This window comes from Prionailurus viverrinus, chromosome B4, assembly GCF_022837055.1.
Source record: "Prionailurus viverrinus isolate Anna chromosome B4, UM_Priviv_1.0, whole genome shotgun sequence".
NCBI classification, from domain to species: domain Eukaryota; kingdom Metazoa; phylum Chordata; class Mammalia; order Carnivora; family Felidae; genus Prionailurus; species Prionailurus viverrinus.
In genome coordinates this window covers 129,296,151-129,321,075 of record NC_062567.1, presented here as the reverse complement: position 1 = coordinate 129,321,075, position 24,925 = coordinate 129,296,151, and the positions used below count along the sequence as shown (strand labels likewise).

At 50.7% G+C, this 24,925-nt stretch overlaps 1 protein-coding gene across 7 annotated transcripts in view; it reads left to right on the top strand.

Annotated features, from left to right (window-relative positions):
- PLA2G6 (phospholipase A2 group VI) overlaps positions 1 to 24,925 on the top strand; it is a 60,389-nt gene that overhangs the window by 11,188 nt on the left and 24,276 nt on the right. For all 7 annotated transcript variants that reach the window (XM_047865760.1, XM_047865759.1, XM_047865762.1 and 4 more), the window contains exons 3-7: positions 16,389 to 16,604; positions 17,521 to 17,704; positions 18,567 to 18,754; positions 21,104 to 21,200; positions 22,478 to 22,660. In XM_047865760.1, coding sequence (XP_047721716.1) covers positions 16,389 to 16,604; positions 17,521 to 17,704; positions 18,567 to 18,754; positions 21,104 to 21,200; positions 22,478 to 22,660 — 868 coding nt within the window. The remainder of the gene's footprint in view (positions 1 to 16,388; positions 16,605 to 17,520; positions 17,705 to 18,566; positions 18,755 to 21,103; positions 21,201 to 22,477; positions 22,661 to 24,925) is intronic.

Genomic DNA, 24,925 nt, shown 5'->3' with positions numbered 1-24,925 from the left:
CCTCTTTCCTTTGACTCCTTACACTGGAGGTCCCTTGGGCAAAAAGCAGCTTCTTTGGGCCTCACATCTGAGGGCTCTGGAGTGGGGAGGGGGGGAGCACCTTCTAGGCTCTGCACCTTCTGGCCTGTCAGGAGCCCCGCAGCAGGGGCGTGGGGATAGAAGCCTAGGCTTCGTCCTGCCTCCAGGCTGGACCCATGCTGCGGGAGGGAAGGAGGAGGGACAGGAAAGCCGAGAAGGGTCAAATCGGGTCAGGTCGAGGGATCACCTGTAGCCCTGGATCTTTAAAGGCGTGACTGTCCTTGTAGGGGCCGGCCAAGGTGCAGGAGAATGTGTAAGGAGTGGACAGCGCTCACTTTTCAGGGCATGCTGGGTCTCCCGTGGGCTGGACGGAAAGGGTGGGAAGCCAGGACAGGGCCAAGCGAACTGAGCCAGCTGCAGAGCCGAGTGGCGCAGGGGTGGAGAAGTGGCCGAGCACCCGCAACGCAGGGTCCAGAGGAGCCTGGCAGACTGGCACTGGGCTAGTGCTGGTGGGCCTTTTTCCATCCGTTCATCCATCTGGCCGGCCCACCGTCCATCCCTTCACCACACACCGGGCGTCTCCGGTGGCTCGGGAGTCCCGGGCCCTGGGCCAGGCCCAGCTGGCGCTGTGAGACACGCTTCGTGTCCTTACGGAATGTGCAGTCTTCGGGGGAGGCCACGTGCACAGCCGGGCACCGTAACAGCCACGTGCGGAGAGCCGTGGCAGGGGCGGACAGTGGGGACGCGGGAGGTGATCGCTTCCCGATGGGCTACTCCGAGCCTAGAATGGGTAGGAACGTGCCCGGCAGAGGAGAGTGGATGAGGTCATTCCAGACGTGCAGAGGCGTGGAGGTGGGGGGGCGCCTGCAGGCTGACAGGCCGGGTCGGATCCCCGGTGCGTGCGAGGCTGTGGTGAGAAGTGAGGCCGGAGGGAGCCTCCGGGGCCGTTCCGATCGAGGAGGCGTGCCAGCAGGATCTCAGCGGCGAGCTGGGGGGTCAGTGTCCAGCCAACAGGAGGAAAGTGGAGGCCGCCTATCAGGGGAGAATCCAAGTCTGGCTCTACAGAGAAACTGAGGCAGGGGCCCCCACAGTGGGCAAAGAACACAGCTCAGCAGCCAGTGGGGACACCAGTTTTAAACAGCAGAGCTAGTCCACACGCCGGGCATAGATGGGCCTGAGCGGATGGCCATCCTGCTGGCCTTGGTCAGGACAGGGCAGGCAGGCTTCCTGTGGCTCCAGAACTCCTCCCCAGGCCCGCAGCTGAGGGCGGCCGGTGGGGAACGCACAGCTGAGCAGGCGGCGGGTCCCCTCTTTGGAGCACCACTCAGCTTTGCTTTTGGGGCACCCAGCCCCGGGAGCTCTACCAGCCTCCCCCATCACCCAGGTCCTGTCCGCTACAAATGTCCTTTGACGGGGTTCCAGATCCGACTCAGCCAGCTCGAGCCCCACTTCCATCCAGGGGGTTCAGCCCTTTGCCAACAGCTTATTAACTACATGTTTATTTTTTTCATGTATTTTATTTTTAATGTTTATTTATTTGTTTAACAAATAATTTATTTACAAGCAGGGGAGGGGCGGAGAGAGGGAGACACAGAATCGGAAGCAGGCTCCAGGCTCCGAGCTGTCAGCACAGAGCCCGACGCGGGGCTCGAACTCATGAACTGTGAGTTCATGACCTGCGCCGAAGTCGGATGCTTAACCGACTGAGCCACCCAGGCGCCCCAACTACGTGTTTATTTACTACCTTTAATTAGGGGGCCACTTTATACTATTTTCACATATGGTACATGAGCACATCCTCCAGTGACCTTTAGAAGGAAGCAAGGAAGGCAGTATCCCATTTTATGGGTAGGAAAACTGAGGCTCGGGAAGATAAGGGAGTCATTCAAGGTTGCACAGGAAGCAGTGAAGAAACGGAACCTGTGTCCTCTGGTTCCTAACCCTTTTCTCTCCCTGCGCCGTTGTGTTTTTCCGAGCCTTTGGACGGAATAGGGAGCGTCGGGTGTGGTTTCGAGCCAAGCGCGCGTCTCCTCTCAGAATTCCTGACCTCCCTCACCTGGCCCTGGACTCTTTGTCCTCTTCTTCTGACCTGCTCCCACCCAAGCGTTTCTGTCTCAGCAGATGGCATCACCATCCATCTGCGTGGTTGTGCAATCCAGAAACCCAGGAGTGATCCTTGGTTCCTCGGGCTCCGTCACCCCCAGATCCGGGTCACGACTGAGTTCTGTCGGGTGCCCCTCCCAAGCACACGTTGAGTCTGCCGCTGCTTCTCCGTCCGTCATGCTTAGGTTTGGCCTGAGTGATTTCTCCCAAGTGACAGCCACGGCAGACAGCTCTGCTCTGCAGAGTCGCCAGGGGCCCGGGCTCTTGCTGTCTTGTTCTACCGTGGGTGGCCTTCATTCTCTAGGTCACCACCTGGTCCCAGGTGGCCCACGCCAGATTCAGCCATCACGGCCACCTTCCCAGTCGGCAGAAAAGCGAAGCACAGGGTGAAAAAAGGCACGCTCTCCTTCTTAGGGGCTTCCCGGAAGTTGCACAGAAGCCTTTCACCCGAATCCCTTTGGCCCGGACGTGGTGGTCACGTGGCCACAACTAACCGCAAGGGAGGCTGGGAAGCCGAGCCTTGTATTCCAGCCGCGTGCCAATCCAAAATCCGGGGCTCTGTTATTCTCCATTTTGCTGCCGCCTCTCTTTCCAGGCCGTGGTCATTGTACACACAGACTCCAGCTGCACCCCCCGCCCCCCCAGCCTCTGGCTCTCCTCCCATCCTCTTCCAAGCTGCTGTCAGAGCAGAGCTTTCCAGAGCACAAATCTGATCCCTCCCTTCCCTGCTTCCCTCTTCAAGAACTCCCTATTTCCTTAACTCATCAGCTGCTTAGCCTGGCTTGAAAGGACCAGCGTGGTCAAGCCTTGCTCCTCCCTCTGGTCTCAGCTCTTGCCACCCTGTGCTCCTGGCTTTCGCCCAGACTCTTCCGTCGGCCTAGAATGCTTTCCTTTTCTTGGCCTGCCTCACTTCTGCTTGCCCTTCCCTGACCTTCAGGCTAGAGCAGGGGCTGCTGCTGTGTGGCCCCATAGCACCCCATCCCTGCGCTCAGTAGACTGCCTTCCTGGTGGACCACAGAGCCCGTGAGGAGGAGCAGCCGTGTGTGTCTTGTTCAGCCCAGTACAGTCCCCAGCCCCCGGCCTTGTGAGATGAGCACCGTGTAGTCACGCAGCTTCGGCGGTATTTACGGAGGGCTCGCTGTGCGCCATGCCCTCTGTCCGGGACTGGGGACTGTCGGATTCAAGGCAGTCGGGGAGGTGAGCTGGGAAGCAGGGTGGAGGTTAAGAAGAGGTGCAGAAATGGCCATGCCGAGGCCTGGGGGGGGGGGGGGTATGTGAGGGCCAAAGCCCAGGGGTTCTCCCAGAGGTAGTCATCGTGGGGTCTCCCCCACTGCTCCCAATCCCCTGCAGTTCGTAGAAGGAAGGTGTGGTGTTCTAGACTTCTCCGGGGTGCTGACGTCCTGCCTTTGAAAGGCCTCCCCCGCCTTTGCTCGCCCAAAGGGTTCCAAGCTGCCCCACGGCACACAACCCCGTTACAGGTAGCCAGGGAGGCTGGTCAGTCGTAGAGCTGGGGTCCACACCCAGCATTCTGGCTCCGGGACCCAGGTCTTCCTTCCCCTCCCCTCGCCGGGCCACCGTGCAGTGCGGAGAGCTGGGTGGGACTCTGCTCGCCTGGGCCCGTCCTGGGCACCCCGGGCCTGACGTATGGTCGGTCCAGAGCCCTGGCTCTTCTGGTGGTCTCTGGGAGCCTTGCGTGCGCATCCTGATAACATCCAGACTTACGTTCCTGCTGTGAATTCATCGTCTACTCCTGCCCCTTGCTTGTGACATGTGATCTTTGCTTCTTGAAAGGGGACTGATCTTCGAGGCAGCTCCCCCCCCCCCCCCCCCACACACACACACTGGGACCTCAGACAAGCTGAGTGGCCTGTATCCTGGCTTGCTCCCTCCCTGTTCATCCAGCCCACAGCCCACCCTCTCTGAACACAGCATACCTTCAGGAGCTCACACAGTAGCAAGGAAAGGTAGATCCGTACCTAGCATGCAGCGGGATATATGTTACAATAGGAACGAGGAAAGCTCTTATGTTCCCCAAACAGACCTCCCCCTTTGCCCCTTCCTTCTCTGTCCTCACTGCCGCCGCTCTTCCCCACCCCATTTGCCCGACCCTTGGCTCCCTGCTCTGTGGGCGGGTCCTCCCCCACTCTCTTCTCCCTCGGCACTGTCCATGCTTCTGTCTACCCCTCTTGCCTGGGATCGCTATGTGTCTGTTTGCACCTCTGTCTCCCCAGCAGACCGCAGAGGTCCCGAGGGACAGCGCCTGGGTCAGAGTCATCTCCCCGAATGCCCATGGTAGTGCCAGCCAGGCACTCATGTGCGAGGAGTATTTGTCGCGAGTGTGCTTGCCCCCGCGTCCACTGAAGGTAGATGTGTCTTTAACAGGAGGGGTTAGGGGTGCCCGGGTGGCTCAGTCGGTTAAGCGTCCGACTTCAGCTCAGGTCACGATCTCATGGTCCATGAGTTTGAGCCCCGCGTCGGGCTCTGGGCTGATGGCCCAGAGCCTGGAGCCTGCTTCTGAGTCTGTGTCTCCCTCTCTCTCTGCCCCTCCCCCGTTCATGCTCTGTCTCTCTCTGTCCCAAAAATAAATAAATAAACATTGAAAAAAAAAAATTTTAACAGGAGGGGTTGGAAAAGGCCTCTCGGGGGCAGTTGGGGGAGAGATGGGCCTAAAAGGAGGAGGAGGAAGATTTCACCTGGAGGAGGCACCGAGAGACGGCTCTGCAGAGAGAGGCACATCACGTGCAGAGAGTTTCTCATCCGTGCCAAAGGGCTCGTGCTCAGCTTTGAAACTGGAGAGTTAGATACCACTCTAGCCTAATGGTTCTTGCCCATGTTTTGGTCTAGGACGCCCTTGAAAGTCCCAGGGGACCTCTCCACCCCCCCCCCCCAACCCCCCCCCCCCCAAATGCACGGGATGCGATTTCCTGAAGTTCACGGAGCCCCTGAGGCACATCTACAGCTCACTCGCAGCCAAGGCTGAGGCTTCCCAGAGCTGATGCCAGGTGGTTTTTGTCTGGGGGCTCAGTTCCAGAAGAGAGGGAAAAGACAGCCCCACGAGCCCTCTCGGTGTTCAGTCTTCTCTCTGAATCTTGCACCCCTGGCCCTAACCCAAGGCTGGCTCTCCCTCGAAAGCCTCAAGAGTTTTCTCTCCCCGTCTTTCCCCTACTGGGCCTGGAGGAGGGACAGGGTGCCCCTTGCCCCCCAGCCTTGAAATCATCATCCTGTACTATCCACACTCTGTCCTGGGGTTCCCCACACCCTTGGGGACATGTGCCCCTGGCCCAGAGTGCCTTGTCACCATCACTACCTGTTTTGATGCTCGGTGACTGTGAAATTTGCAGGGCGCCCCCCCCCCCCTTACACCCACGGCTCTTGGTGCCAGACCTCCCTCAGCCCACATGGCCATTCCCTGGATCTTGTCATCACCAGTAACTGCGGCTCTTCTGCAAATACAAGCCCCCCACTTGCCGCCCTTGCTCCTGTCTTTCCCGCTCCTTCTCCCTAGTCCTCTCAATGCCAAGTTCTCCCCCTGCAGACACAGACCGAGGTGTCACCCTGCTAGGGTCCCCGTCCCCTTCATGGACTTCACTTCCTTCCCTACTGAAACTGTCATTATGATCACACCTTGCATACCCTCTCTTCTTTCTTGCTTCTCTTTCTTTGTCATATTTGCTTGGCAAGACCCTAATGCTGGTTAATTCCAGTTCTCCACCATGGCCTGAAGAGCTCCCCTCCCTGCCGATTGTCCTCACCCCAAAGGGCCAGCAGGTATGTCTGACCCTGTCCTCCACCTCCTTCCCTCCCCACCCCCTTCATGCTCACCTGCAGCTGGTTGCGCCTCCACCCTGTCTGCCCACACCTGCTCCAGCATCCTGGGCCTTCCCTGTTGTCACTGCAGAGGCCAGTCCCCGTCAAGGTCAACATCCCCTCATCCACCTCAGGACATCACTTCAGCAATTCTTTCCTCTCTCCTGGATAATTTCCCCTCTTGACCAGGTTTTTTTTCCATTGCTATACAAATGTGCTGTTTCTTCTTTGTTCCTTTTTTAAAAAAAATTTCATCCTTGACTTCATTTCCCCTCAGGCACTGCCTCTATTCAGCCGTCCCCAATTCCCTCCTCCTGTTCTCTCTCTTTAAACTTGTTAAAAATAGTGAAATACTGGGGCGCCTGGGTGGCGCAGTCGGTTAAGCGTCCGACTTCGGCCAGGTCACGATCTCGCGGTCCGTGAGTTCGAGCCCCGCGTCGGGCTCTGGGCTGATGGCTCGGAGCCTGGAGCCTGTTTCCGATTCTGTGTCTCCCTCTCTCTCTGCCCCTCCCCCGTTCATGCTCTGTCTCTCTCTGTCCCAAAAATAAACGTTGAAAAAAAAAAATAGTGAAATACACCACACATGGAAAAGTACGTGCAGCTCAATGATCACAGATACCTCTGTAACCAGCACCCATGTCAAAAGATAGAACATTGCAGCACCCCGGAAGCCCCCCTTTTGCTCCCTTGCCCCCCTAAGGGTAGCCATTAACCCAACTTACTGGTTATTGCTTCTGTGCCTGCCTTGTTTGCGCAGCCTTTTGTTAGTGAGATTTCCACATGTTTTTGCATGGAACTGGGTCCGGCTCCTGTGCAGTACAATTCTGCTGTGTTAACTACATCACAGCTCACTTATTCATTTGTGTGTTGGTGGGAATTTGGGCTGCTTCTGGTTTTCTTGGTGTGTATACGTGTGCATTTGTGGTGGGCGTCTATCGGGGAGTGGAACCAGCTCCCGAGCTGAGGCCGTACACATCCTGAGCTTCAGTGGATAATGCCCATCTGGTTTCCTGTCAGCGGTGAAAGAGATTCCTGTTACTTCTGATGTATAGTGTTGACAACTTAAAAAAAAATCATTCTGTTGGATGTGTAGTAGTGTCTCGTGGTGGCTTTCATTTGCCTTTGCCTGATTACATACGAGTTTGAGCACCTTTGGATAAGGTGATGAACCATTTGGCACTCCCTTCAGTGAAGTACCTGCTCCATGCTCTTGAACACTTAAAAAATAAAGTTCTTTTTCTTACAGTTTTAGCATCTATATTCAAACACACACCTTTTGTTGGTTATGCGTGTTGCAGCCATCCCCTCATGGCTTACCCTTGTACTTTCTTCTTCTTTTTGTTTTTAATGTTTATTTGTTTATTTTAGAGAGAGAGCACAACTAGGGGAGGGGCAGAGACAGAGGGAGACACAGAATCCGAAGCAGGTTCCAGGCTCTGAGCTGTTAGCGCAGAGCCTGATGCAGGGCTCTAACTCAGGAACTGTGAGATCATGGCCTGAGCTGAAGTCGGACGCCTAACCTTTAAAATTTTTAACATTTATTTGTTTTTGAGAGACAGAGAGACAGAACATGAGTGGGGGATGGGCAGAGAGAGAGGGAGACACAGAATCCGAAGCAGGCTCCAGGCTCTGAGCTGTCAGCACAGAGCCCGACATGGGGCTCGAACTCATGGACCGAGCCGTGAGTGAGATCATGACCTGAGCTGAAGTCGGACGCTTAACCGACTGAGCCGCCCAGGTGCCCCAACCCTTGCACTTTCTTAATGCTATCTGTTGACAAGAAAGAATTCTTAGTCTCAAGGAAGTCAGAGTCTCTGATCTCTTTTATTGTTTGCTTTCATGTACCGTATAGGAAAGTTCTTCTCTACCATGAGGAGTTGAGGATATTTTTCTGTAGTTCTGTAGTATCTTCCCGAAGCTTTATTATTTTGCCCTTTGTAATTAGATTCATGATCTACCTGGAACTGATTCCTAGGTCATAATGTCTACTCTCAGGGCGTAGAAGCTCTGAGGCCTCAGCTGATGGCTAATCTTTGTTTTCTAACTACTGAAAAACTGCCCCAGTTTCTTCTTGGCTCTGTAACCTCTCTGCTGCTGTTTTCTGTTTGGTTTCTTTCTTCTTCCTCTTCTTTTTTTTTAAAGTTTATTTATTTGTGAGAGAGAGAGTGAGCATGAGCAGTGAAGGGGCAGAAAGAGAGGGGGACAGAGGATCCAAAGCCAGCTCTGTGCCGACGGCAGCAAGCCCTATGCGAGGGCTCCAATTCCTGAGCTGTGAGATTATGACCTGAGCCGAAGTTGGATCTTCAACTGACTGAGCCACCCCGGTGACACTGTGGTTTCTTGACATCTTGCTCCGCCTAGCTTAGGAGGGAAAATCGCTTGCAGAATTTTGGGCTTACTTCCCTGTAATTCCCTCAAGTTCTGGCCTTCTTGGAAAACTCTGAACACTGGCTTCTCTTTGCCCATCCTAGCGGGAATTCTGGGAGCGTATGGCTGCCTCCCAGCCTTTGTATCCTTTATATCCTGCATCACAGGTCCCAGAGTGCCCTGAGTAAAAATGTGGGGCATACCTCAGTGTGCTTTCCCCTTCTCTACAACCTTGGCCTGTATTCTCGTCTGCCTTGGGCTCCCTCCAACACCTTCATGTACTCATTTGCATTAAGTCCTGGTTTTCTATTTGTTTTCAGCAGGAAGGCTAGTTTGGTATAAGCTCCTCTGTCCTATCCAGAGGTAGAGGTTCCTCCACAAATTTTATAGAATATGTTTACATTATCGCTGAGTCAGGATGTTTGCCAAATTTCCCCATGACTTCTTGTTTGAACCATAGATAGTTAAAAAAATTTTTTAAGTTTATTTATTTATTTAAACAATTTTTTAATGTTTACTTATTTTTGAGAGAGAGAGAGAGAGAGAGAGAGAGAGAGAGAGACAGACACCAAGTGTGAGTGGGGGAGGGGCAGAGAGAGAGGGAGACAGAGAATCCGAGGCAGGCTCCAGGCTCTGAGCTGTCAGCACAGAGCCCTACACGGGGCCCAGACCCACACACCATGAGATCATGACCTGAGCCAAAATCAAGAGCTGGATCCTCAACTGACTAAGACACCCAGGCACCCCATTAAAAAAAATTTTTTTTTTAGGTTTATTTGAACCATAGATAGTTTGTATGTATCTTGTTTAATTTTCAAACGTATGGGAGACTTTTCGTTCCCTTTTTGTTCTTGGTCTCTTGCTTAGTTTCACTGTGGTCAGAGAACATGGTCTAAATATTTTAAAGCTTTTGAGGGATACCTGGGTGGCTCAGTGTGTTGAATGTCCGACTCTTGGTTTCAGCTCAGGTCACGATCTCACAGTTTGTGAGTTCAAACCCAATGTGGGGCTCTGTGAAGATTATCATGGAGCCTGCTTGGGATTTTTTGTCTCCCTCTGTCTCTGCCCCTCCCCCACTTGTGTGCACGTGTTCTCTCTCTCTCTCTCTCTCTCTCTCTCTCTCAAAAATAAATAAATAAACATTTAAAAACAATAAATATTTTAAAACCTTTGAAATTTGTTCAGATGTTCTTTACGGCCCAGCTTACGCCTAGTATTTCTAACTTTTGTTTGCACGTGCTTGGAAAGAAGGCTTATTCTGTAGCTGACAGGGTTTCATCTATGTCGGCCAGGTCAGGTTTACTAATCATTCTAGATCCCATAGGGATTTGTTTTGGTTTGATTGTTTTATGAGTGGTAAAAGTTACTAAAATATTTCAGTGTGATTGTGGATTTGTCTCGTTTTTTCTCTTTTTTGCTGGAATTACGGATGATTTCATTGTTTTTAGAAACGTCTAGCTTTAAAGATTCTATCAAGTTTGACTTTATTCTGGAGATTTATTATGAAGTGCATATTAACTTAATTGTCATCTTTTCCTGGTGGGTTGAAACTGTCATCATTATGAATTGTCCCTCTTTGTTTCCAGTAAGGCTTTTGACCTGAAACTCTATTTTGTCTCTTATCATTATAGCTTCACCAGATCTTTTCGGTTAGTATTATATTGTATAATATATAATATATAACATAATATAACATATAAATATAAAATAAATATAAAAATGTATAAATATTCTCTTTATATATATACATTTATATATACATTATATATACATTTATATATACATTATATATACATTTATATATATACATTATATATACATTTATATATACATTATATATACATTTATATATACACATTATATATACATTTATATATACATTATATATACATTTATATATACACATTATATATACATTTATATATACATTATATATACATTTATATATACACATTATATATACATTTATATATACATTATATATACATTTATATATACACATTATATATACATTTATATATACATTATATATACATTTATATATACACATTATATATACATTTATATATACATTATATATACATTTATATATACATTATATATACATTTATATATACATTATATATACATTTATATATACACATTATATATACATTTATATATACATTATATATACATTTATATATACACATTATATATACATTTATATATACATTATATATACATTTATATATACACATTATATATACATTTATATATACATTATATATACATTTATATATACATTATATATACATTTATATATATACATTATATATACATTTATATATACATTATATATACATTTATATATACACATTATATATACATTTATATATACATTATATATACATTTATATATACACATTATATATACATTTATATATACATTATATATACATTTATATATACACATTATATATACATTTATATATACATTATATATACATTTATATATACACATTATATATACATTTATATATACATTATATATACATTTATATACACATTATATATACATTTATATATACATTATATATACATTTATATATACACATTATATATACATTTATATATACATTATATATACATTTATATATACACATTATATATACATTTATATATACACATTATATATACATTTATATATACACATTATATATACATTTATATATACACATTATATATACATTTATATATACACATTATATATACATTTATATATACACATTATATATACATTTATATATATACATTATATATACATTTATATATACATTATATATACATTTATATATACACATTATATATACATTTATATATATACATTATATATACATTTATATATATACATTATATATACATTTATATATACATTATATATACATTTTTATATATACATTATATATACATTTATATATACATTATATATACATTTATATATACATTATATATACATTTATATATACATTATATATACATTTATATATACATTATATATACATTTATATATACATTATATATACATTTATATATATACCTTATATGTGTGTGTGTGTGTGTGTATATATATATATATATATACATACATATATATATACACACACATTTTCCATATATTTTTAATCTTGTTAAGAGTATAGAGTTGACTTTTTTCCCATGTTATCTTTGTCTGTTATTCCTTACACTTATTTGGAACATTAAGTCTCTTTCTACTTCATACAATTCTGATATATTTGGGTCTAAATCTGTCATCTTGTTAGTTTCTTTGTTATTGTTCTACCTATTTTCTTTATTCCTTTCTTTCTTGTCTTCTTACACATTTAGTTTTATTTTTGTTTTGTTTTAGTTAGCTTTACTGAGATGCGATTTACAAAAATGAGAAATTTACCAACTGGAAGTGTAGCATTTGGTGAGTTTCGGTGACAGGGCACACCCATGTGCCATCACCACAGTTAAGATACAGAACATTTCTGTGGTCTCCAAAATTCCCTCCATGCTCCTTTGTGGTAAGTCCCCGGCACCCACCACAGCCCCTGGCAAACACCGATACGCTTTCTGTCACTAAGGTTTTGCCTTCTAATCATACAGCATGTAGTCTTAAGACTTTTTTTTTCCACTTAGCGTAATGGTTTTGCAATTCATGATCGTTTTCTTATTATTCCATTTGTCCCCTCTCTGTCAGTCCGAAAGTTATGCATTCTGTCATTCACTCTCTCTTTTTTTTGTCATTCTCTTTCAGTGATAACTGTTGCGCGACAGTTCTCTGTGGGTCTCTCGTGTGTCTCGCAAGCAGAGACACTGACTTCCTCTGTTTCAGGGTATCTTTACAAGGAGGTTAATACAGCGAACAGCCTTAGAAAATAGAGATTGGGTCTTTCCCTAGAGCAGAGGGGACATTTGCTTACTCTCTTGTGGAATAAAAATCATATCATCCTCCAGGGCAAAGCTGAGACAGATTTGCTTATTCACAATGGTAAGAGATTCAAGTTCCCTACACTCAGGGTTTCTCTCTTCTAATGCAACGTGAGCAGGTGTCACCTGGCTCTCTTCATGTCACCCTGTGGGAACTGGATCCCAGGGAACTGGCACACACGCTGATACTCTGGCTACCGCTGTTGCTGGGAGTAACAATTTGGCCTTTGTCTTGGATCCAGGAATCTTGTGTCTTCTGCCAGCATCCATGAAACTATGTCAGGCTAACTTGTTAGTTTGCAAGTAGGGCAAAATCGGAAACCCTTCCCAGTTCTTGATAGAACCCTAGAGATCGGAACACACATCCTTGGACTGACTGAAGTCCAATTGGCACGTTAGTGTCTCCTAGAACAACAGACGGGTCCTAGAACTTTTTAACCCCATTTGTTCCTCTCTAGGCTTCTATACCATTTGTTTTTTTAATTCTATTTTTATCTTAAACACAAGACATGATGCCACCAACACTTATTTAGTTTCACCCACAAAAATGCCATTTTCCTGGTACTTCATTCCCGCCCCCTGTATCTTAGGCCATCGATATGGGATCAAGTTCCTTCTATCTGGAGAAAATCCGTTTCTGTTTTCTTTTGTGTAGGTCTGCTAATGACAAAGCCTCTCTCTCTTTCTCTTGGTTTGTGTGACGAGTGAAATGTTTTAATATCAGCTTCCTACTTAAAGGGAAGCGTGCTGGTATAGAATTCTCATTGACATTTATTTTCTTTTAGCTCTTTAAGATGTCATTCCACTGTCTCTGGCTTCCACTGCTGAGAGGCCAGCCGCCAGTGTTTGAAGACAACTTTTTCCTCTGCTATTTTTCTCCACGTTTTGTGTACAGCCGTTGTAATATGGTACCTGTCAGTTGCTGCTGTGTTTCAGTAGGTTGACGGATGTGTGTCGTCCTCTGTTACTGCTGTGTAACAAACTACCCCAGGACTTGCCTTAAAACAACAATCAATTGTGTAGCCCACACACATATGCAATTTGAGCCGAGCTCAGTGGGCAAAGCTCTCTTCTACTTTGCATGGTGTTAGCCAGGGTGGCTTGACTGCAGGGTCCAATTCTAAGATGACTCATTCACAGCTGGCAGGTTGGAGCTGGCTGTTGCCTGGAAGTTCGTCCAGAGCTAAGGGTCCAAGGTCAAGAGTCATCCCTGTGGGTTGTGTCAGTTTTCCCATAGCATGATAACTGGGTCCCCAGAAAAAAGAGGTGGAAACTTCCAGTCTCTCAAGACCTTGCTCCAGAAACTAAAGCGGCATCACCTCTGCCATATTCTATTGGCAAAACAGTTACAGAGTCAAATTAAAGGGTAAAGAGACATAAGGCACCACTACTCAATGGGAGCAGTGTCAAAGAATTTGGGGGCCATGTTTTAAAAACCTGCACGAGGTCCCTAAGTGTGAATTTCTATTTTTGTGTTTGTGTGGGAGGGCGCGCAGATATTTTCAGTCAGTCTAAAAAAAGGTTTCATCAATTTTGAAAAGTTCACAGACGTAAACTCTTCAAACATGGCTTCTGTGCCGTTCTTTTTCTGTTCTGTTTCTGTAGCGCCACTTATATGTGTGGTCGATCTTTTCGTTATATATTCTGTGTCCTTTTTCTCCTGTCCTGCCTTTTCATCCTTAAGCTCTTCAGGCTTTATTCTGTTTACTCTTTTCCGGCCTATGTTCCTATCCCCTAGTTTCTCTTCAGCATTTCCCAGTCTGCTTTTTTTTTTTTTTAATGTTTATTTTTGAGAGAGAGAGAGAGAGAGAGAGAGCAAGCAGAGGAGGGGCAGAGAGAGAGGGAGACAGGGGATCTGAAGTGGGCCCTGTGCTGACAGCCAAGTGCTTGATGCAGGGCTCGAACTCTCGAACCGTGAGGTCATGTCCTGAGCCAAAGTCAGACACTTAACCAACTGAGCCACTCAGGCCACATCCAGTCCGCTTTTATATTTGGCCACTGGGTTCTTAAACTGTTGGCAATTGGATGTATGTATTCACTTATTTATTAAGATTTTATTTTTATTGATGTATTTTTAATTTTTTTAACGTTTATTTATTTTTTGAGAGACAGAGAGAGAGAGCATGAGTGGGGGAGGGACAGAGAGAGAGAGGGAGCCACAGATTCCAAAGCAGGCTCCAGGCTCTGAGCTGTCAGCACGGGGTTCGAACCCATGAGATCATGACCTGAGCCGAAGTCGGACACCTAACCAACTGAGCCACCGAGGTGCCCCGAAACCTGGCCTTCTGTTTCTTTTATGTTTGCTTCTCCCAGGTACCTGGTAGCATTAGCCCTTCAGGGTGCCCACCCACGGTAAGAGGTGGCCCGCCCCTGGCCTCCGGTCCCTGTCCCCCGAGCCCACGAGGTTGTCAGTGCTACGGTGTATCCCTCCGGCCTCTCAAGTGACAGCAGCCTTCAACACCAGGCTCACTTCCTAGATTTCCGTAATCCGTCCAGCCTGGCACTTCATCCCAGTCTACTTAGGTATCCAGCGCCTCAAGCAGATGGCCTCTTATATTTTGTCGCGCATTTCTGGTTGTCCCGAGGAGGCGCTCCCGTTCACATGACCTAGTCTGCCGTGGGAGTGGGAGGCCTCAGAGAGATCCTGTTTTCTTTTGGGTTCTTCTCACCGGAATTCAAATGCCTGCTTCCACCTTCCCCGTTAGCTACCTCTGCTTGCTCCCCTCTACAGCAAAACCCCTCCAACGTACTGTCTGTACTTCTTCAGTTTCTTCCATTCCATTCCTTCTTAAACCATTCGAGTCAGGCTCTGCTTTCCACCTAAAGTGTCTTGTCAAAGTCGTCAATGGATGCTAAGCCCAATGATCAATTTTCAGTGTCATTTCCTTTTTTTTTTTTTTTTAACATTTTTATTTATTTTTTATTTATTTTTTTTAATTTTTTTTTTTTTTAATTTTATTTTTGGGACAGAGAGAGACAGAGCATGAACGGGGGAGGGGCAGAGAGAGAGGGAGACACAGAATCAGAAACAGGCTCCAGGCTCCGAGCCATCCACCCAGAGCCCGACGCGGGGCTCGAACTCACGGACCGCGAGATCGTGACCTGGCTGAAGTCGGACGCTCAACCGACTGCGCCACCCAGGCGCCCCAAACATTTTTATTTGTTTTTGAGACAGGGAGAGACAGAGCATGAACGGGGGAGGGTCAGAGAGAGGGAGACACAGAATCTGAAACAGGCTCCAGGCTCTGAGCTGTCTGCACAGAGCCCGACGCGGGGCTCGAACTCACGGACCGCGAGATCGTGACCTGAGCCGAAGTCGGCCGCTCAACCGACTGAGCCAGCCAGGCGCCCCAATTTTCAGTGTCATTTCTAGTTGTCATTTCGTGTCATTATACCCGACAGAGCAACAGCATTTAACGTGGAGCACGCTGATGTTAAGAGGTTGGCAGGACGAAACAAAGAGGAGCCGAGGAGAATGAGGAATAACTTCCTTCCTTGTCCTCTCTTCTTTGTTTTTTCTATAGCGGTCATTCCACGGCAGTTTGTTTAATGTACTTCCTTATTTTGATTTTTACCTTACTCATTGTGTTGATCTCGCCCACAAAAACGTGGGCTCCGGGAAGGCAGGCCATGTCATCTGTTTCGTTCATCAACTTACCCCTCCATTTAGAACAGTGGCAGGGGTTTGGGGCGCTCGGGTGGCTCAGTCGGGTAAGTGTCTGAATTCAGCTCAGGTCATGATCTCGCGGTTCGTGAGATCGAGCCCCGTGTCGGGCTCTGTGCAGACAGTTCAGAGCCTGGAGCCTGCTTTGGATTCTGTGTCTCCCTCTCTCTCTGCCCCTCCCCTGCTCATGCTCTGTCTCTCTCTGTCTCAAAAATGAATAAACCATAAGAAAGAAAGAAAGAAAGAAAGAAAGAAAGAAAGAAAGAAAGAAAATCCTGACTCCATTTAGAGGTGTGTGCGTGCATGCGTGTGCACGTGTGCGTGGCGGAGAGGGGAGTCCAGCTGGAACAGGTCGGTGCACAGCCAGAGGCAGGCAGTGAGCCGTCCGTGGGGACCCAGGGCTTCTGACTCCAGCGAGGGTGTGGGCTGAGGCTGGCTCATTTCTGTGTCGTCCTCCTGTGCCCTGGCTCCACAGACTCTTCCAGCTGGAGAGGGAGACGGACGCCCTCGTGAACTTCCAGCACTATTCTATCCAGCTGCCACCCTTCTACGAGAGCTCCAGCCAAGTCCTGCACGTCGAGACCCTGCAACAGCTGACCGACCTCGTCCGCAGCCATCCCAGCTGGTCGGCGGCCCATTTGGCGGTGGAGTTGGGCATCCGAGAGTGCTTCCATCACAGCCACATCATCAGGTGGGCCAGGAGGGCCGGACCCTCAGGAAGGTCCCCGGGTCTGTGTGTGTGGACGGGCGGGTCCGGGGAGTCTCTCAGCCCTGCCTCAGTTCCCCTCTGCGGGCCGGTGTTGCCTCTGAGTGGGGAGTATACGAACGCCGGACTGAAGCCAGAAGGAGAAACGTAGGGCCCACCTGGTGTGTTATACCCACCATGAACTTGAATCCTTCCAATACCCGCATGAAGGGTCATCAGCCCCCCAAGAGACTATGTGGCCCGTGCAAGGTCAGTCCGCTGGAGACGGCCGAAGAGGCCTCAGATCCTTGCATCTCCTTCCAAGGATCCGGGTGCCCTCCTGGTGGCTGGACCGCTTTCTTGCATATGGCCCCTCAGCCAACACTTCCGTCAGTGGAAGTGCCCCCCCGAGAGGGACCATGTGGGCCCTGCCGCCTGCTTGCCCTGAGGTGACCGCAGCTCGTTTCAGCTCCCAGGCCTAAGCTCAAAACTCCTCACTGCCCTTTACAGCCTACGGACCTGTTCTTGCACACCATCATGGTGTTTCACTTCCCAGTGCTTCTGTCCATTTCCTAGGGTGGGCGCAGCTGCTATTATTGTTATCTTTTCGTAGATAAGGATATTGAAGCCCCGAGAGATTAAGCCAGTTGCCCGAGGTTAATGAGATTTCTGCCTTCCAACCCTCTCTACCCCACCCTGCCTGCCTCCCACTTCAGGCTGGCGTGGGCCTAGGACTTGTGTCTCGTATGGATGTGCCACTGAACAACTGATAAGATCACATCGGCCACAAATAAGTGGTTTGAACCAGGCAGCCTGAGCATGGCGTGAATGCCCCTGAGCTCCAAGCCCACTTCCCTCTTCTGCACTTGAGTTTCTCAGCACCCCTCCCTCCTTCCCTCCCCCCCCCCCCCCCCCGCCACAGCTGTGCCAATAGCAGGGAGAATGAGGAGGGCTGTACCCCCCTGCACCTGGCCTGCCGCAAGGGCGACGGGGAGATCCTGGCGGAGCTGGTACAGTACTGCCACGCCCAGATGGACGTCGCGGACAACAACGGAGAGACTGCCTTTCATTACGCCGTCCAGGGGGACAATTCCCAGGTGCTACAGGTGAGCGGGGGTGATCGGTGCTGGCCACACCCCACTGTCCCCACTTGGCCCCGAGCTCCATCCTGGAGGGTGTACCCTCTCCTCCCTTCCCTCCTCCTGCTCGCCAAGGAGAGACACATCCTTGGTCACTGTACTCTGACCACCCTCGGGAGGTCCTCCAACCCAGGAAATGAAATCAGAGGTCCAGTCCAGCCAGTCAGTTTAGTTCAGCTTGTCCCAAGAACCCACCGAGCCTGACCCTGGGCTGGGTGAATTCATTTCAGCCTTTCCTGGAGGGGCTCATGGTCCGGTGGGACCAGATCTCCAGTGCCCATCCCTGGGAACAACCCCCTTTTAAGTTTCTTAATTCAGAAAAAATTTTTTATGTAATTTTTTTTAATGTTCATTGACTTTTGAGAGACAGAGAGAAAGAGAGAGAGACAGAGTGCAAGCAGGGGAGGGGCAGAGAGAGAGGGAGACACAGAATCCGAAGCAGGCTCCAGGCTCCGAGCCGTCAGCATGGAGCCCGACGTGGGGCTCGAACCCGCGAACCGTGAGATCGTGACCTGAGCCGAAGTCGGACACCCAGCCAATTGAGCCATCCAGGCACCCCCAGGAATTTTTCCCACAAGCCACAGCAATGGCGGCCCAGCCCCCTAGCCGGCTGGCACAGACAGCTTCCTATTTGCCTCCAAACCTCCTTTCTCCGGGGCTTCCCTTAACGTTCCTACCCGGGTTATAATCCTACCCGTGTTATCTCATTGGCAGACTTCCCTTCCCCTCAAGTCTCGGCGGAGGGGGTTGGCCCGGAGGGTGTTGGGGAGGGTCACGCAGGGGGCTTGCCTCTGTCAGGCCCCAGCCCACCCCAGTGTCCCTCTGTCAGCTCCTAGGGAAGAACGCATCAGCCGGCCTGAACCGGGTGAACAACCAAGGGCAGACCCCACTGCACCTGGCCTGCCAGATGGGGAAGGAAGAGATGGTCCGAGTACTGTTACTCTGTAACGCTCGGTGCAACATCGTGGGGCCCAGTGGCTACCCCATCCACGCAGCCATGAAGTTCTCCCATAAGGGGTAAGACCGCCCCCCACCCCCCGCCCCGTTGGCTGGCTCTCTAGCTCTGACATCTCTTGTCCTCACGCCCAAGTGAGCAGTGGCTTCCCCAGGCTCATTAGATGTGTATCAGATGCTGGTGCCCAGGGCCGGCCTGGCACGAACAGAGTGCTCGATGAACGTGTAGCAGGTGTGAATCTCCATCCAGAAAGTCAGCTGTGCAAAGTGCAGAGCTTTCAGATGTTTTCCGTAACGCACCTTAATTTCTGGCCACGAACCTCCCTCTCCCAAACTGGAGAAGAACGATCCAAATCCTCCCCGGGTTCCTCCCCTTTCCACCTCCCCCAGGTGGTCCTCCTGGGCTGGAGTCACACGCAGCCCCGGGGAGGGGCCCACCCGACCTGGGTCCTCTCGCACCCAAGCCCACCAGCCCGATCCGAACCCCTTCCTGGCTACAGTGCTGCCCTGTGGCTTCTGCAGCTTCCTGGCTCGAGGCCCAGGAATGCTTGGCAAGGTGGCCCAGAGCCCCATCTGCCCCATCTTTCCTGGCTGGTGGCACTGTTGGGAGGCAGGTACCAGGCGCATGCCGTGGGGAGCCCCAGACCAATCTGGGGCTTCTTCCCTTCTCCCGAGACCTGGGAAACCCTGTTCTCGGGAAGATTCTCCATGTGGAGTGTGGGTATGTGTGTATGCGTGGGGGGGGGGGGGTGAGAAAAGAGAGGAATATCTTAAAATGTGGCCCAGTGGGAACGCTGTCTGGAATGGCTGACCGAATGAATGAACGAGGCAGTCGGTCCCGCAGTCCGGACACTGTGCTAGGCGCTGGCCTTAGACGGAAAAGAAAGCAGCTCTGGGACAGGAGACACAGAGGTCACCCGGTCCTTCTGGGCTGTGCTAAACAGGCAGGGGGAAGAGGAGAGAGGGCTGCACGCACATGGGGGCGGGGGCAAGCCTGGCTGTCCCTCAGGCTCTTCCTCTTCTGGAGTCTGCCCCCACCGTGCCGGCCCCTCTGGCGACGCCATCCCCTCAAAGGTCTGGTCCAAGCTTGGGCCAGCCCCCCTTGCCATGTCCTCCCCAGCACAGCCAAGATGGAGAACTTCCAGAACGACCTGACCAAACGGTTGGAGACAGTACTGACACCTCACCCCCAGGGGTCAGGTTCCCCGGGGGCAGGCTGCACCTGGAACTGGCACGCGTGGTGGGTGATGCCGTGTCATAGCTGAGACGTAGCATGGCGGCCTCCCTCTGGCTCAGCTCAGCCTCCCCAAGCCTTGCTGTCCAGGGGCCTGGAATTGTCCACGTTGTGCCTTCCTTGGACACCCCTAGCCGCATTCCTCTCTCCCCTGCCAGGCCTCCCCTGTGGGGCTGGCAGAGATCGCAAAGGGTCGTCGCACATTAGACGACGCAGGGAGCCTCACACCTCGGGCGTGCCCGACTCCTGCCACAGCCGCGTCCTCCCAGGGCCCCGGCGGGGCCATCCCTCTGCCACCGCGCGGCAGCTGGTGGCAGCGATCACAGGTGTTAGGGCCACAGAGAGGGGTTCCGTCCCCGCTCCCATCTGGGAGCCCCTCCGCTGTTAGCGTCAGCTCGGCTGACCTTCGCAGAGCCAGGTTGGGGCCAGGGACTCGACTTTTCACTCTGCCAGCTGTCTTCAAGGGTCGTTAGTGTTGTAGCACGTATCAGAATTCCCTGCCCTTTTAAGGCAGAGTAAGATACGGACGGACCACATTTTGTTTTCCCCTGCATCTGTTGACGGGCGCTTGGGTTGTCTCCCCTTTTGGCCAGTGTTGCTAGGAATGTGGGAGAACGAGTATCTGTCTGAGCCCCTGCTTTCCGTTCCTTTGGCTGTACACCCGGGAGTGGGGAGTCGCTGCAGCCTTAATTGCTGTGCCTGCGCTTCCCGCTGGACACAGGTCACTGCGTGAAACAGCAGGAGCGGAGGGAGGGCCGGGGGATGGAGGGCGACCACGTGCCAGGCGCAGAAATGAAATGTCTTCTCTCCCTCAACCCCCACGAGTCCGGCTAGGACCGCGCCCGTGTTGCAGACGGCCTCAGCCACTTTCCAGAGATCACCAGGGAGGAGGCTGGGGCTTGACCCTAAAGCCAGCACCAGTGAGAGTGATCATGGCCGATTGCTGCTATCAGGGAAGGCTTCCTGGAGGCGGGGGCTTGAGCTGTGTATAGGGGCTCAGGATACGCTGGACATACCGCAGTGCACGTGCTGGTTGGTTTTGTTGCAACTTTATTTGCAGAAACTCTTCTTCCCCAGTGGTTGAAGCCCCCAAGTCGTGGCCTTTTCCAGCCATCCCCAGGCCACCTCCCACCATCCCATGGCCTTCTATACTGCCCCTTGGCTCCTTTTCCCCCTAGGTGTGCTGAAATGATCATCAGCATGGACAGCAGCCAGATCCACAGCAAAGACCCTCGCTATGGAGCCAGCCCCCTCCACTGGGCCAAGAACGCAGAGGTAGGCAGAGTCTGAGGGTGAGTGGTGGGGGGGAGGGGGCAGGGGGCAGGGTCCCAGGGCCCCATGTTCCTCAGCTGCCTGCAGGAAGGAGGTCCCTGAGATGATTCTGGGGGGTTGATCTCATAGTGGTCCCGCAGGCTTTGCTGCTCGTAGGCTCAGGGTCCTGGCTGTGGGTTCTTTGCGTATGAATTGGGGGTCGTATGGCCTGGCTTTGGAGGTGTGAAATCAGCGAGGTGACATGTGAGAAAAGGCTTCATAAAGTGCCAAACAGAAGTTGGTGCTGGTACTGGCTGTGCCCACAGAGAGCCTGGTGGGGCAGCGATTCCACGGGCCGCCCCTAAGCCAAGCTCCATGCCCCTGGGAGGGTGGAGGCCTCTGGTTCCTCACCTCCAGGAAGCACAGCTCAACAGGGCCCTGGATGCCCCAGAGATTGTGGTCCGTTGTGACGGGCCAGGAGGGAGGAGATTGCCAACTTCTGCAGGGTACCTCCTTCCTGCCCTGAGCGAGACGCCAAGTCCGGCCTTTCGTGTTCGAGTGTACGAGTTGTCATTCGTTGTCACCCCTCTGTGAGGTAGGGACTTGCATTTCTATTGCCACAGAAAACTGAGGTCCAGAGGGTGTGACGGCCTACCCAAGCTCCCAGGACTGGGAGGAAGTAAGGCTGAGCTGTGGGCTCAGTACTGTCCAGCTCCAAAGGCCACGCCCCTCCCCAGGTCCCAGGCTCCCAAGGCCACGCCCCTCGCCCCCAGGCTCCCAAGGCCACGCCCCTCGCCTCCAGGCTCCCAAGGCCACGCCCCTCGCCCTCCCAGGCTCCAAAGGCCACGCCCCTCGCCAGGTCCCAGGCTCCCAAGGCCACGCCCCTCCCCGCGTCCCAGGCTCCCCAGGGCTTTAGGGCGTGCAGGGGCGGGTGTCGCCAAGGCCCAGGGAGTGGCCAGACTTTGGCAGGATCCCAGGGAAGGTCACAGGGAGCAGGGCAAGTTGTGGGACTTTGCTGAGATGCGTGGGGTCCCGTTAGTTCCAGGAAAGGACCCGGGAGCCCCTTAAATCAGCCAGCACAAATCAGCTCTTTGTCCTCTACCGTCCTGCTGATGATGTGGGAGCCAAGATGTAGGGCCACCCCCAGAACTGGGGCCTGCCACCTGAGTTCTTGTTGCTAGTGCTTTCCGGAGGCCCGATACCTGACGGCCGCTCAGGGCGGCAGTGGCAGCCCCCAGGTGTCGCCGGCCCCTGCTGCCCTTAGTGACCGCCTCCTTGGGCGCGGACCCTTTCTCCCGCAGATGGCCCGCATGCTGCTGAAGCGGGGCTGCGACGTGAACGGCACCAGCAGCTCGGGGAACACAGCCCTGCATGTGGCCGTGATGCGCAACCGCTTGGACTGTGTCATGGCCTTGCTGACCTACGGGGCCAACGCCAACGCCCGCGGAGAGCACGGCAACACGCCGCTGCACTTGGCCATGTCGGTGAGCCTGCAGGGGTGGGTGGGGGGCTACCCGTCGCTCCCTCCCTTGACACCCTCTTCCTTTCCCCACCTCTCAGAATCTTCTTACCTGCTTACACTCCATTCAGACCTGCCTTCCCCCTTAGGAACCTTCCGTGTCCCCCTTTCAGCCCAGAGTATCGTCTCCTTCCTCTATGCCCCTGTCCCTCTGGCTCCCGCATCCCCCTTGTGACAAGTGCATGGTGCGATGGCTCTGGCTACCCGCTGTGGCCTTGGGCAAGTCACGTCACGCCTGTCAGCCTCGATTTCCTCATCTGGAAACCGGGGGTGTCGGTACTGGCTGCGGAGTGAGCGGTGGATGCTCCGTAACCCCAGGAGGAATGTCCAGACGACACATGTGGTACCTGGCACCAGTGGGCAACCCTCAGATGTCACTTCTCCTCTCCTGCATCAGGGAAAAATACCCGTCAGCATACTGTTTCTATCTCCTTGGGGGGGCTGTAAGCTCCTGGGAGGCAGGGTCTGCTTGTGCATCTCCGTGGCCCATGGTAGGTGTTGGCCGCGGCTTTTGGTTTATTATAGAGCAGAGGTCCCCCCTCCAGTCTGGATAGACAACTGGAGTATGAACATAAGGAATACAGGGAAGGGACTCTTACTACGTTACGGATGTGTGTGTGTTCCCATTCCGTAGCAATACCGTGTATACATAAGAATGTTCAACAGATTTCCAAGTGATGGAGTTGGAGAGGCATCTGGGACTCTAAAAGTAGAATGAGGGGCGCCTGGGTGGCTCAGTTGGTAAAGCATCCGACTTCGGCTCAGGTCATGATCTCACGGTTCGTGGGTTCGAGCCCCGCGTCGGGCTCCGTGCTGACAGCTCGGAGCCTGGAGCCTGCTTCGGATTCTGTGTCTCCCTGTCTCTCTGCCCCTCCCCTGCTCATGCTCTGTCTCTCTCAGTCTCTCAAAAATAAGTAAATGTTAAAAAAAATTTTAAAGATGTAGATTTAGGGCAAACTCAAAGACATCCTGTTTTATAGCAAAGGCCATCACTGTGGTGGAGACACTGTTACCCTGGGAGGTGGAAACTGTAAATAAAACCATGGCCATTTTCAGCACTGAATGAGCCATTAGAATGATCTAGTCCATCAGTTCTCAAAATTTTGGGTCTATGTGGTCCCTTTATAGTGTTAAAAATTAATTATTGAAGGGGCGCCTGGGTGGCGCAGTCGGTTAAGCGTCCGACTTCAGCCAGGTCACGATCTCGCGGTCCGGGAGTTCGAGCCCCGCGTCAGGCTCTGGGCTGATGGCTCAGAGCCTGGAGCCTGTTTCCGATTCTGTGTCTCCCTCTCTCTCTGCCCCTCCCCCGTTCATGCTCTGTCTCTGTCCCAAAAATAAATAAACGTTGAAAAAAAAAATTAAAAAAAAAATTAATTATTGAAGATCCCAAAGATTTTTTTGTTTATATGGATTTTATCTATCTATACTTATTAGATTGGAGTTTAAACATAAGACATTTTCAAAATATTAATTCACTTATTAAAAAAATTTTTTTAATGTTTATTTTTGAGAGAGGGACCGAGCATGAGTGGGAGAAGGACAGAGAAAGAGGGGGAGGCACAGAATCCCAAGCAGGCTCCAGGCTCTGCGCTGTCAGCACGGGGCCCAACACAGGGTTCGAACTCACGAACTGTGAGATCATGACCTGAGCCGAAGTCAGACGCTTACCGGACTGAGCCACCCAGGTCCCCCTCACAATATCGATTCGTTTAAAAAGAACAATTCACCAATCAACCAGCTAGCCAAATTAAATAACATTTTTATGCAAAACAACTTTATTTTCCAAAACAAAAAACAACCCAGAAGAGTTGGCATCCTTTTACATCTTTGTGAATCTTTTTATTGCCTGGCCTCAGAGAAGACATACTGAGCCTCCTATCTCCTGCTACATTTATTCTCTTGCAATATGCTGTTGAATATATGTTGGGGTATAAGAAGGAAATCTGGCCTCCCAATGCTATGTTGGAAAAGATACACAGTTGCACCTTTTCAGAGAATCGTGGATATTCTTTGATGTTGCACCAAAACTGGACAAGGGTAGTTTCTGACAAGTCAGTTGCAGTGGGCAGAGCAGCCATCTCCAGGAGCTTTTCACACTTTGTTCCATTAAACACTTTATTCCACTGGTATCTCTTGCACTTGGCATGGATCTCTCACCCATGCGTAATTTCCTTGGAAAATACCGGTTCACCATGTATGCGTAGAAACGGCGACCCATTTCATCAGACGC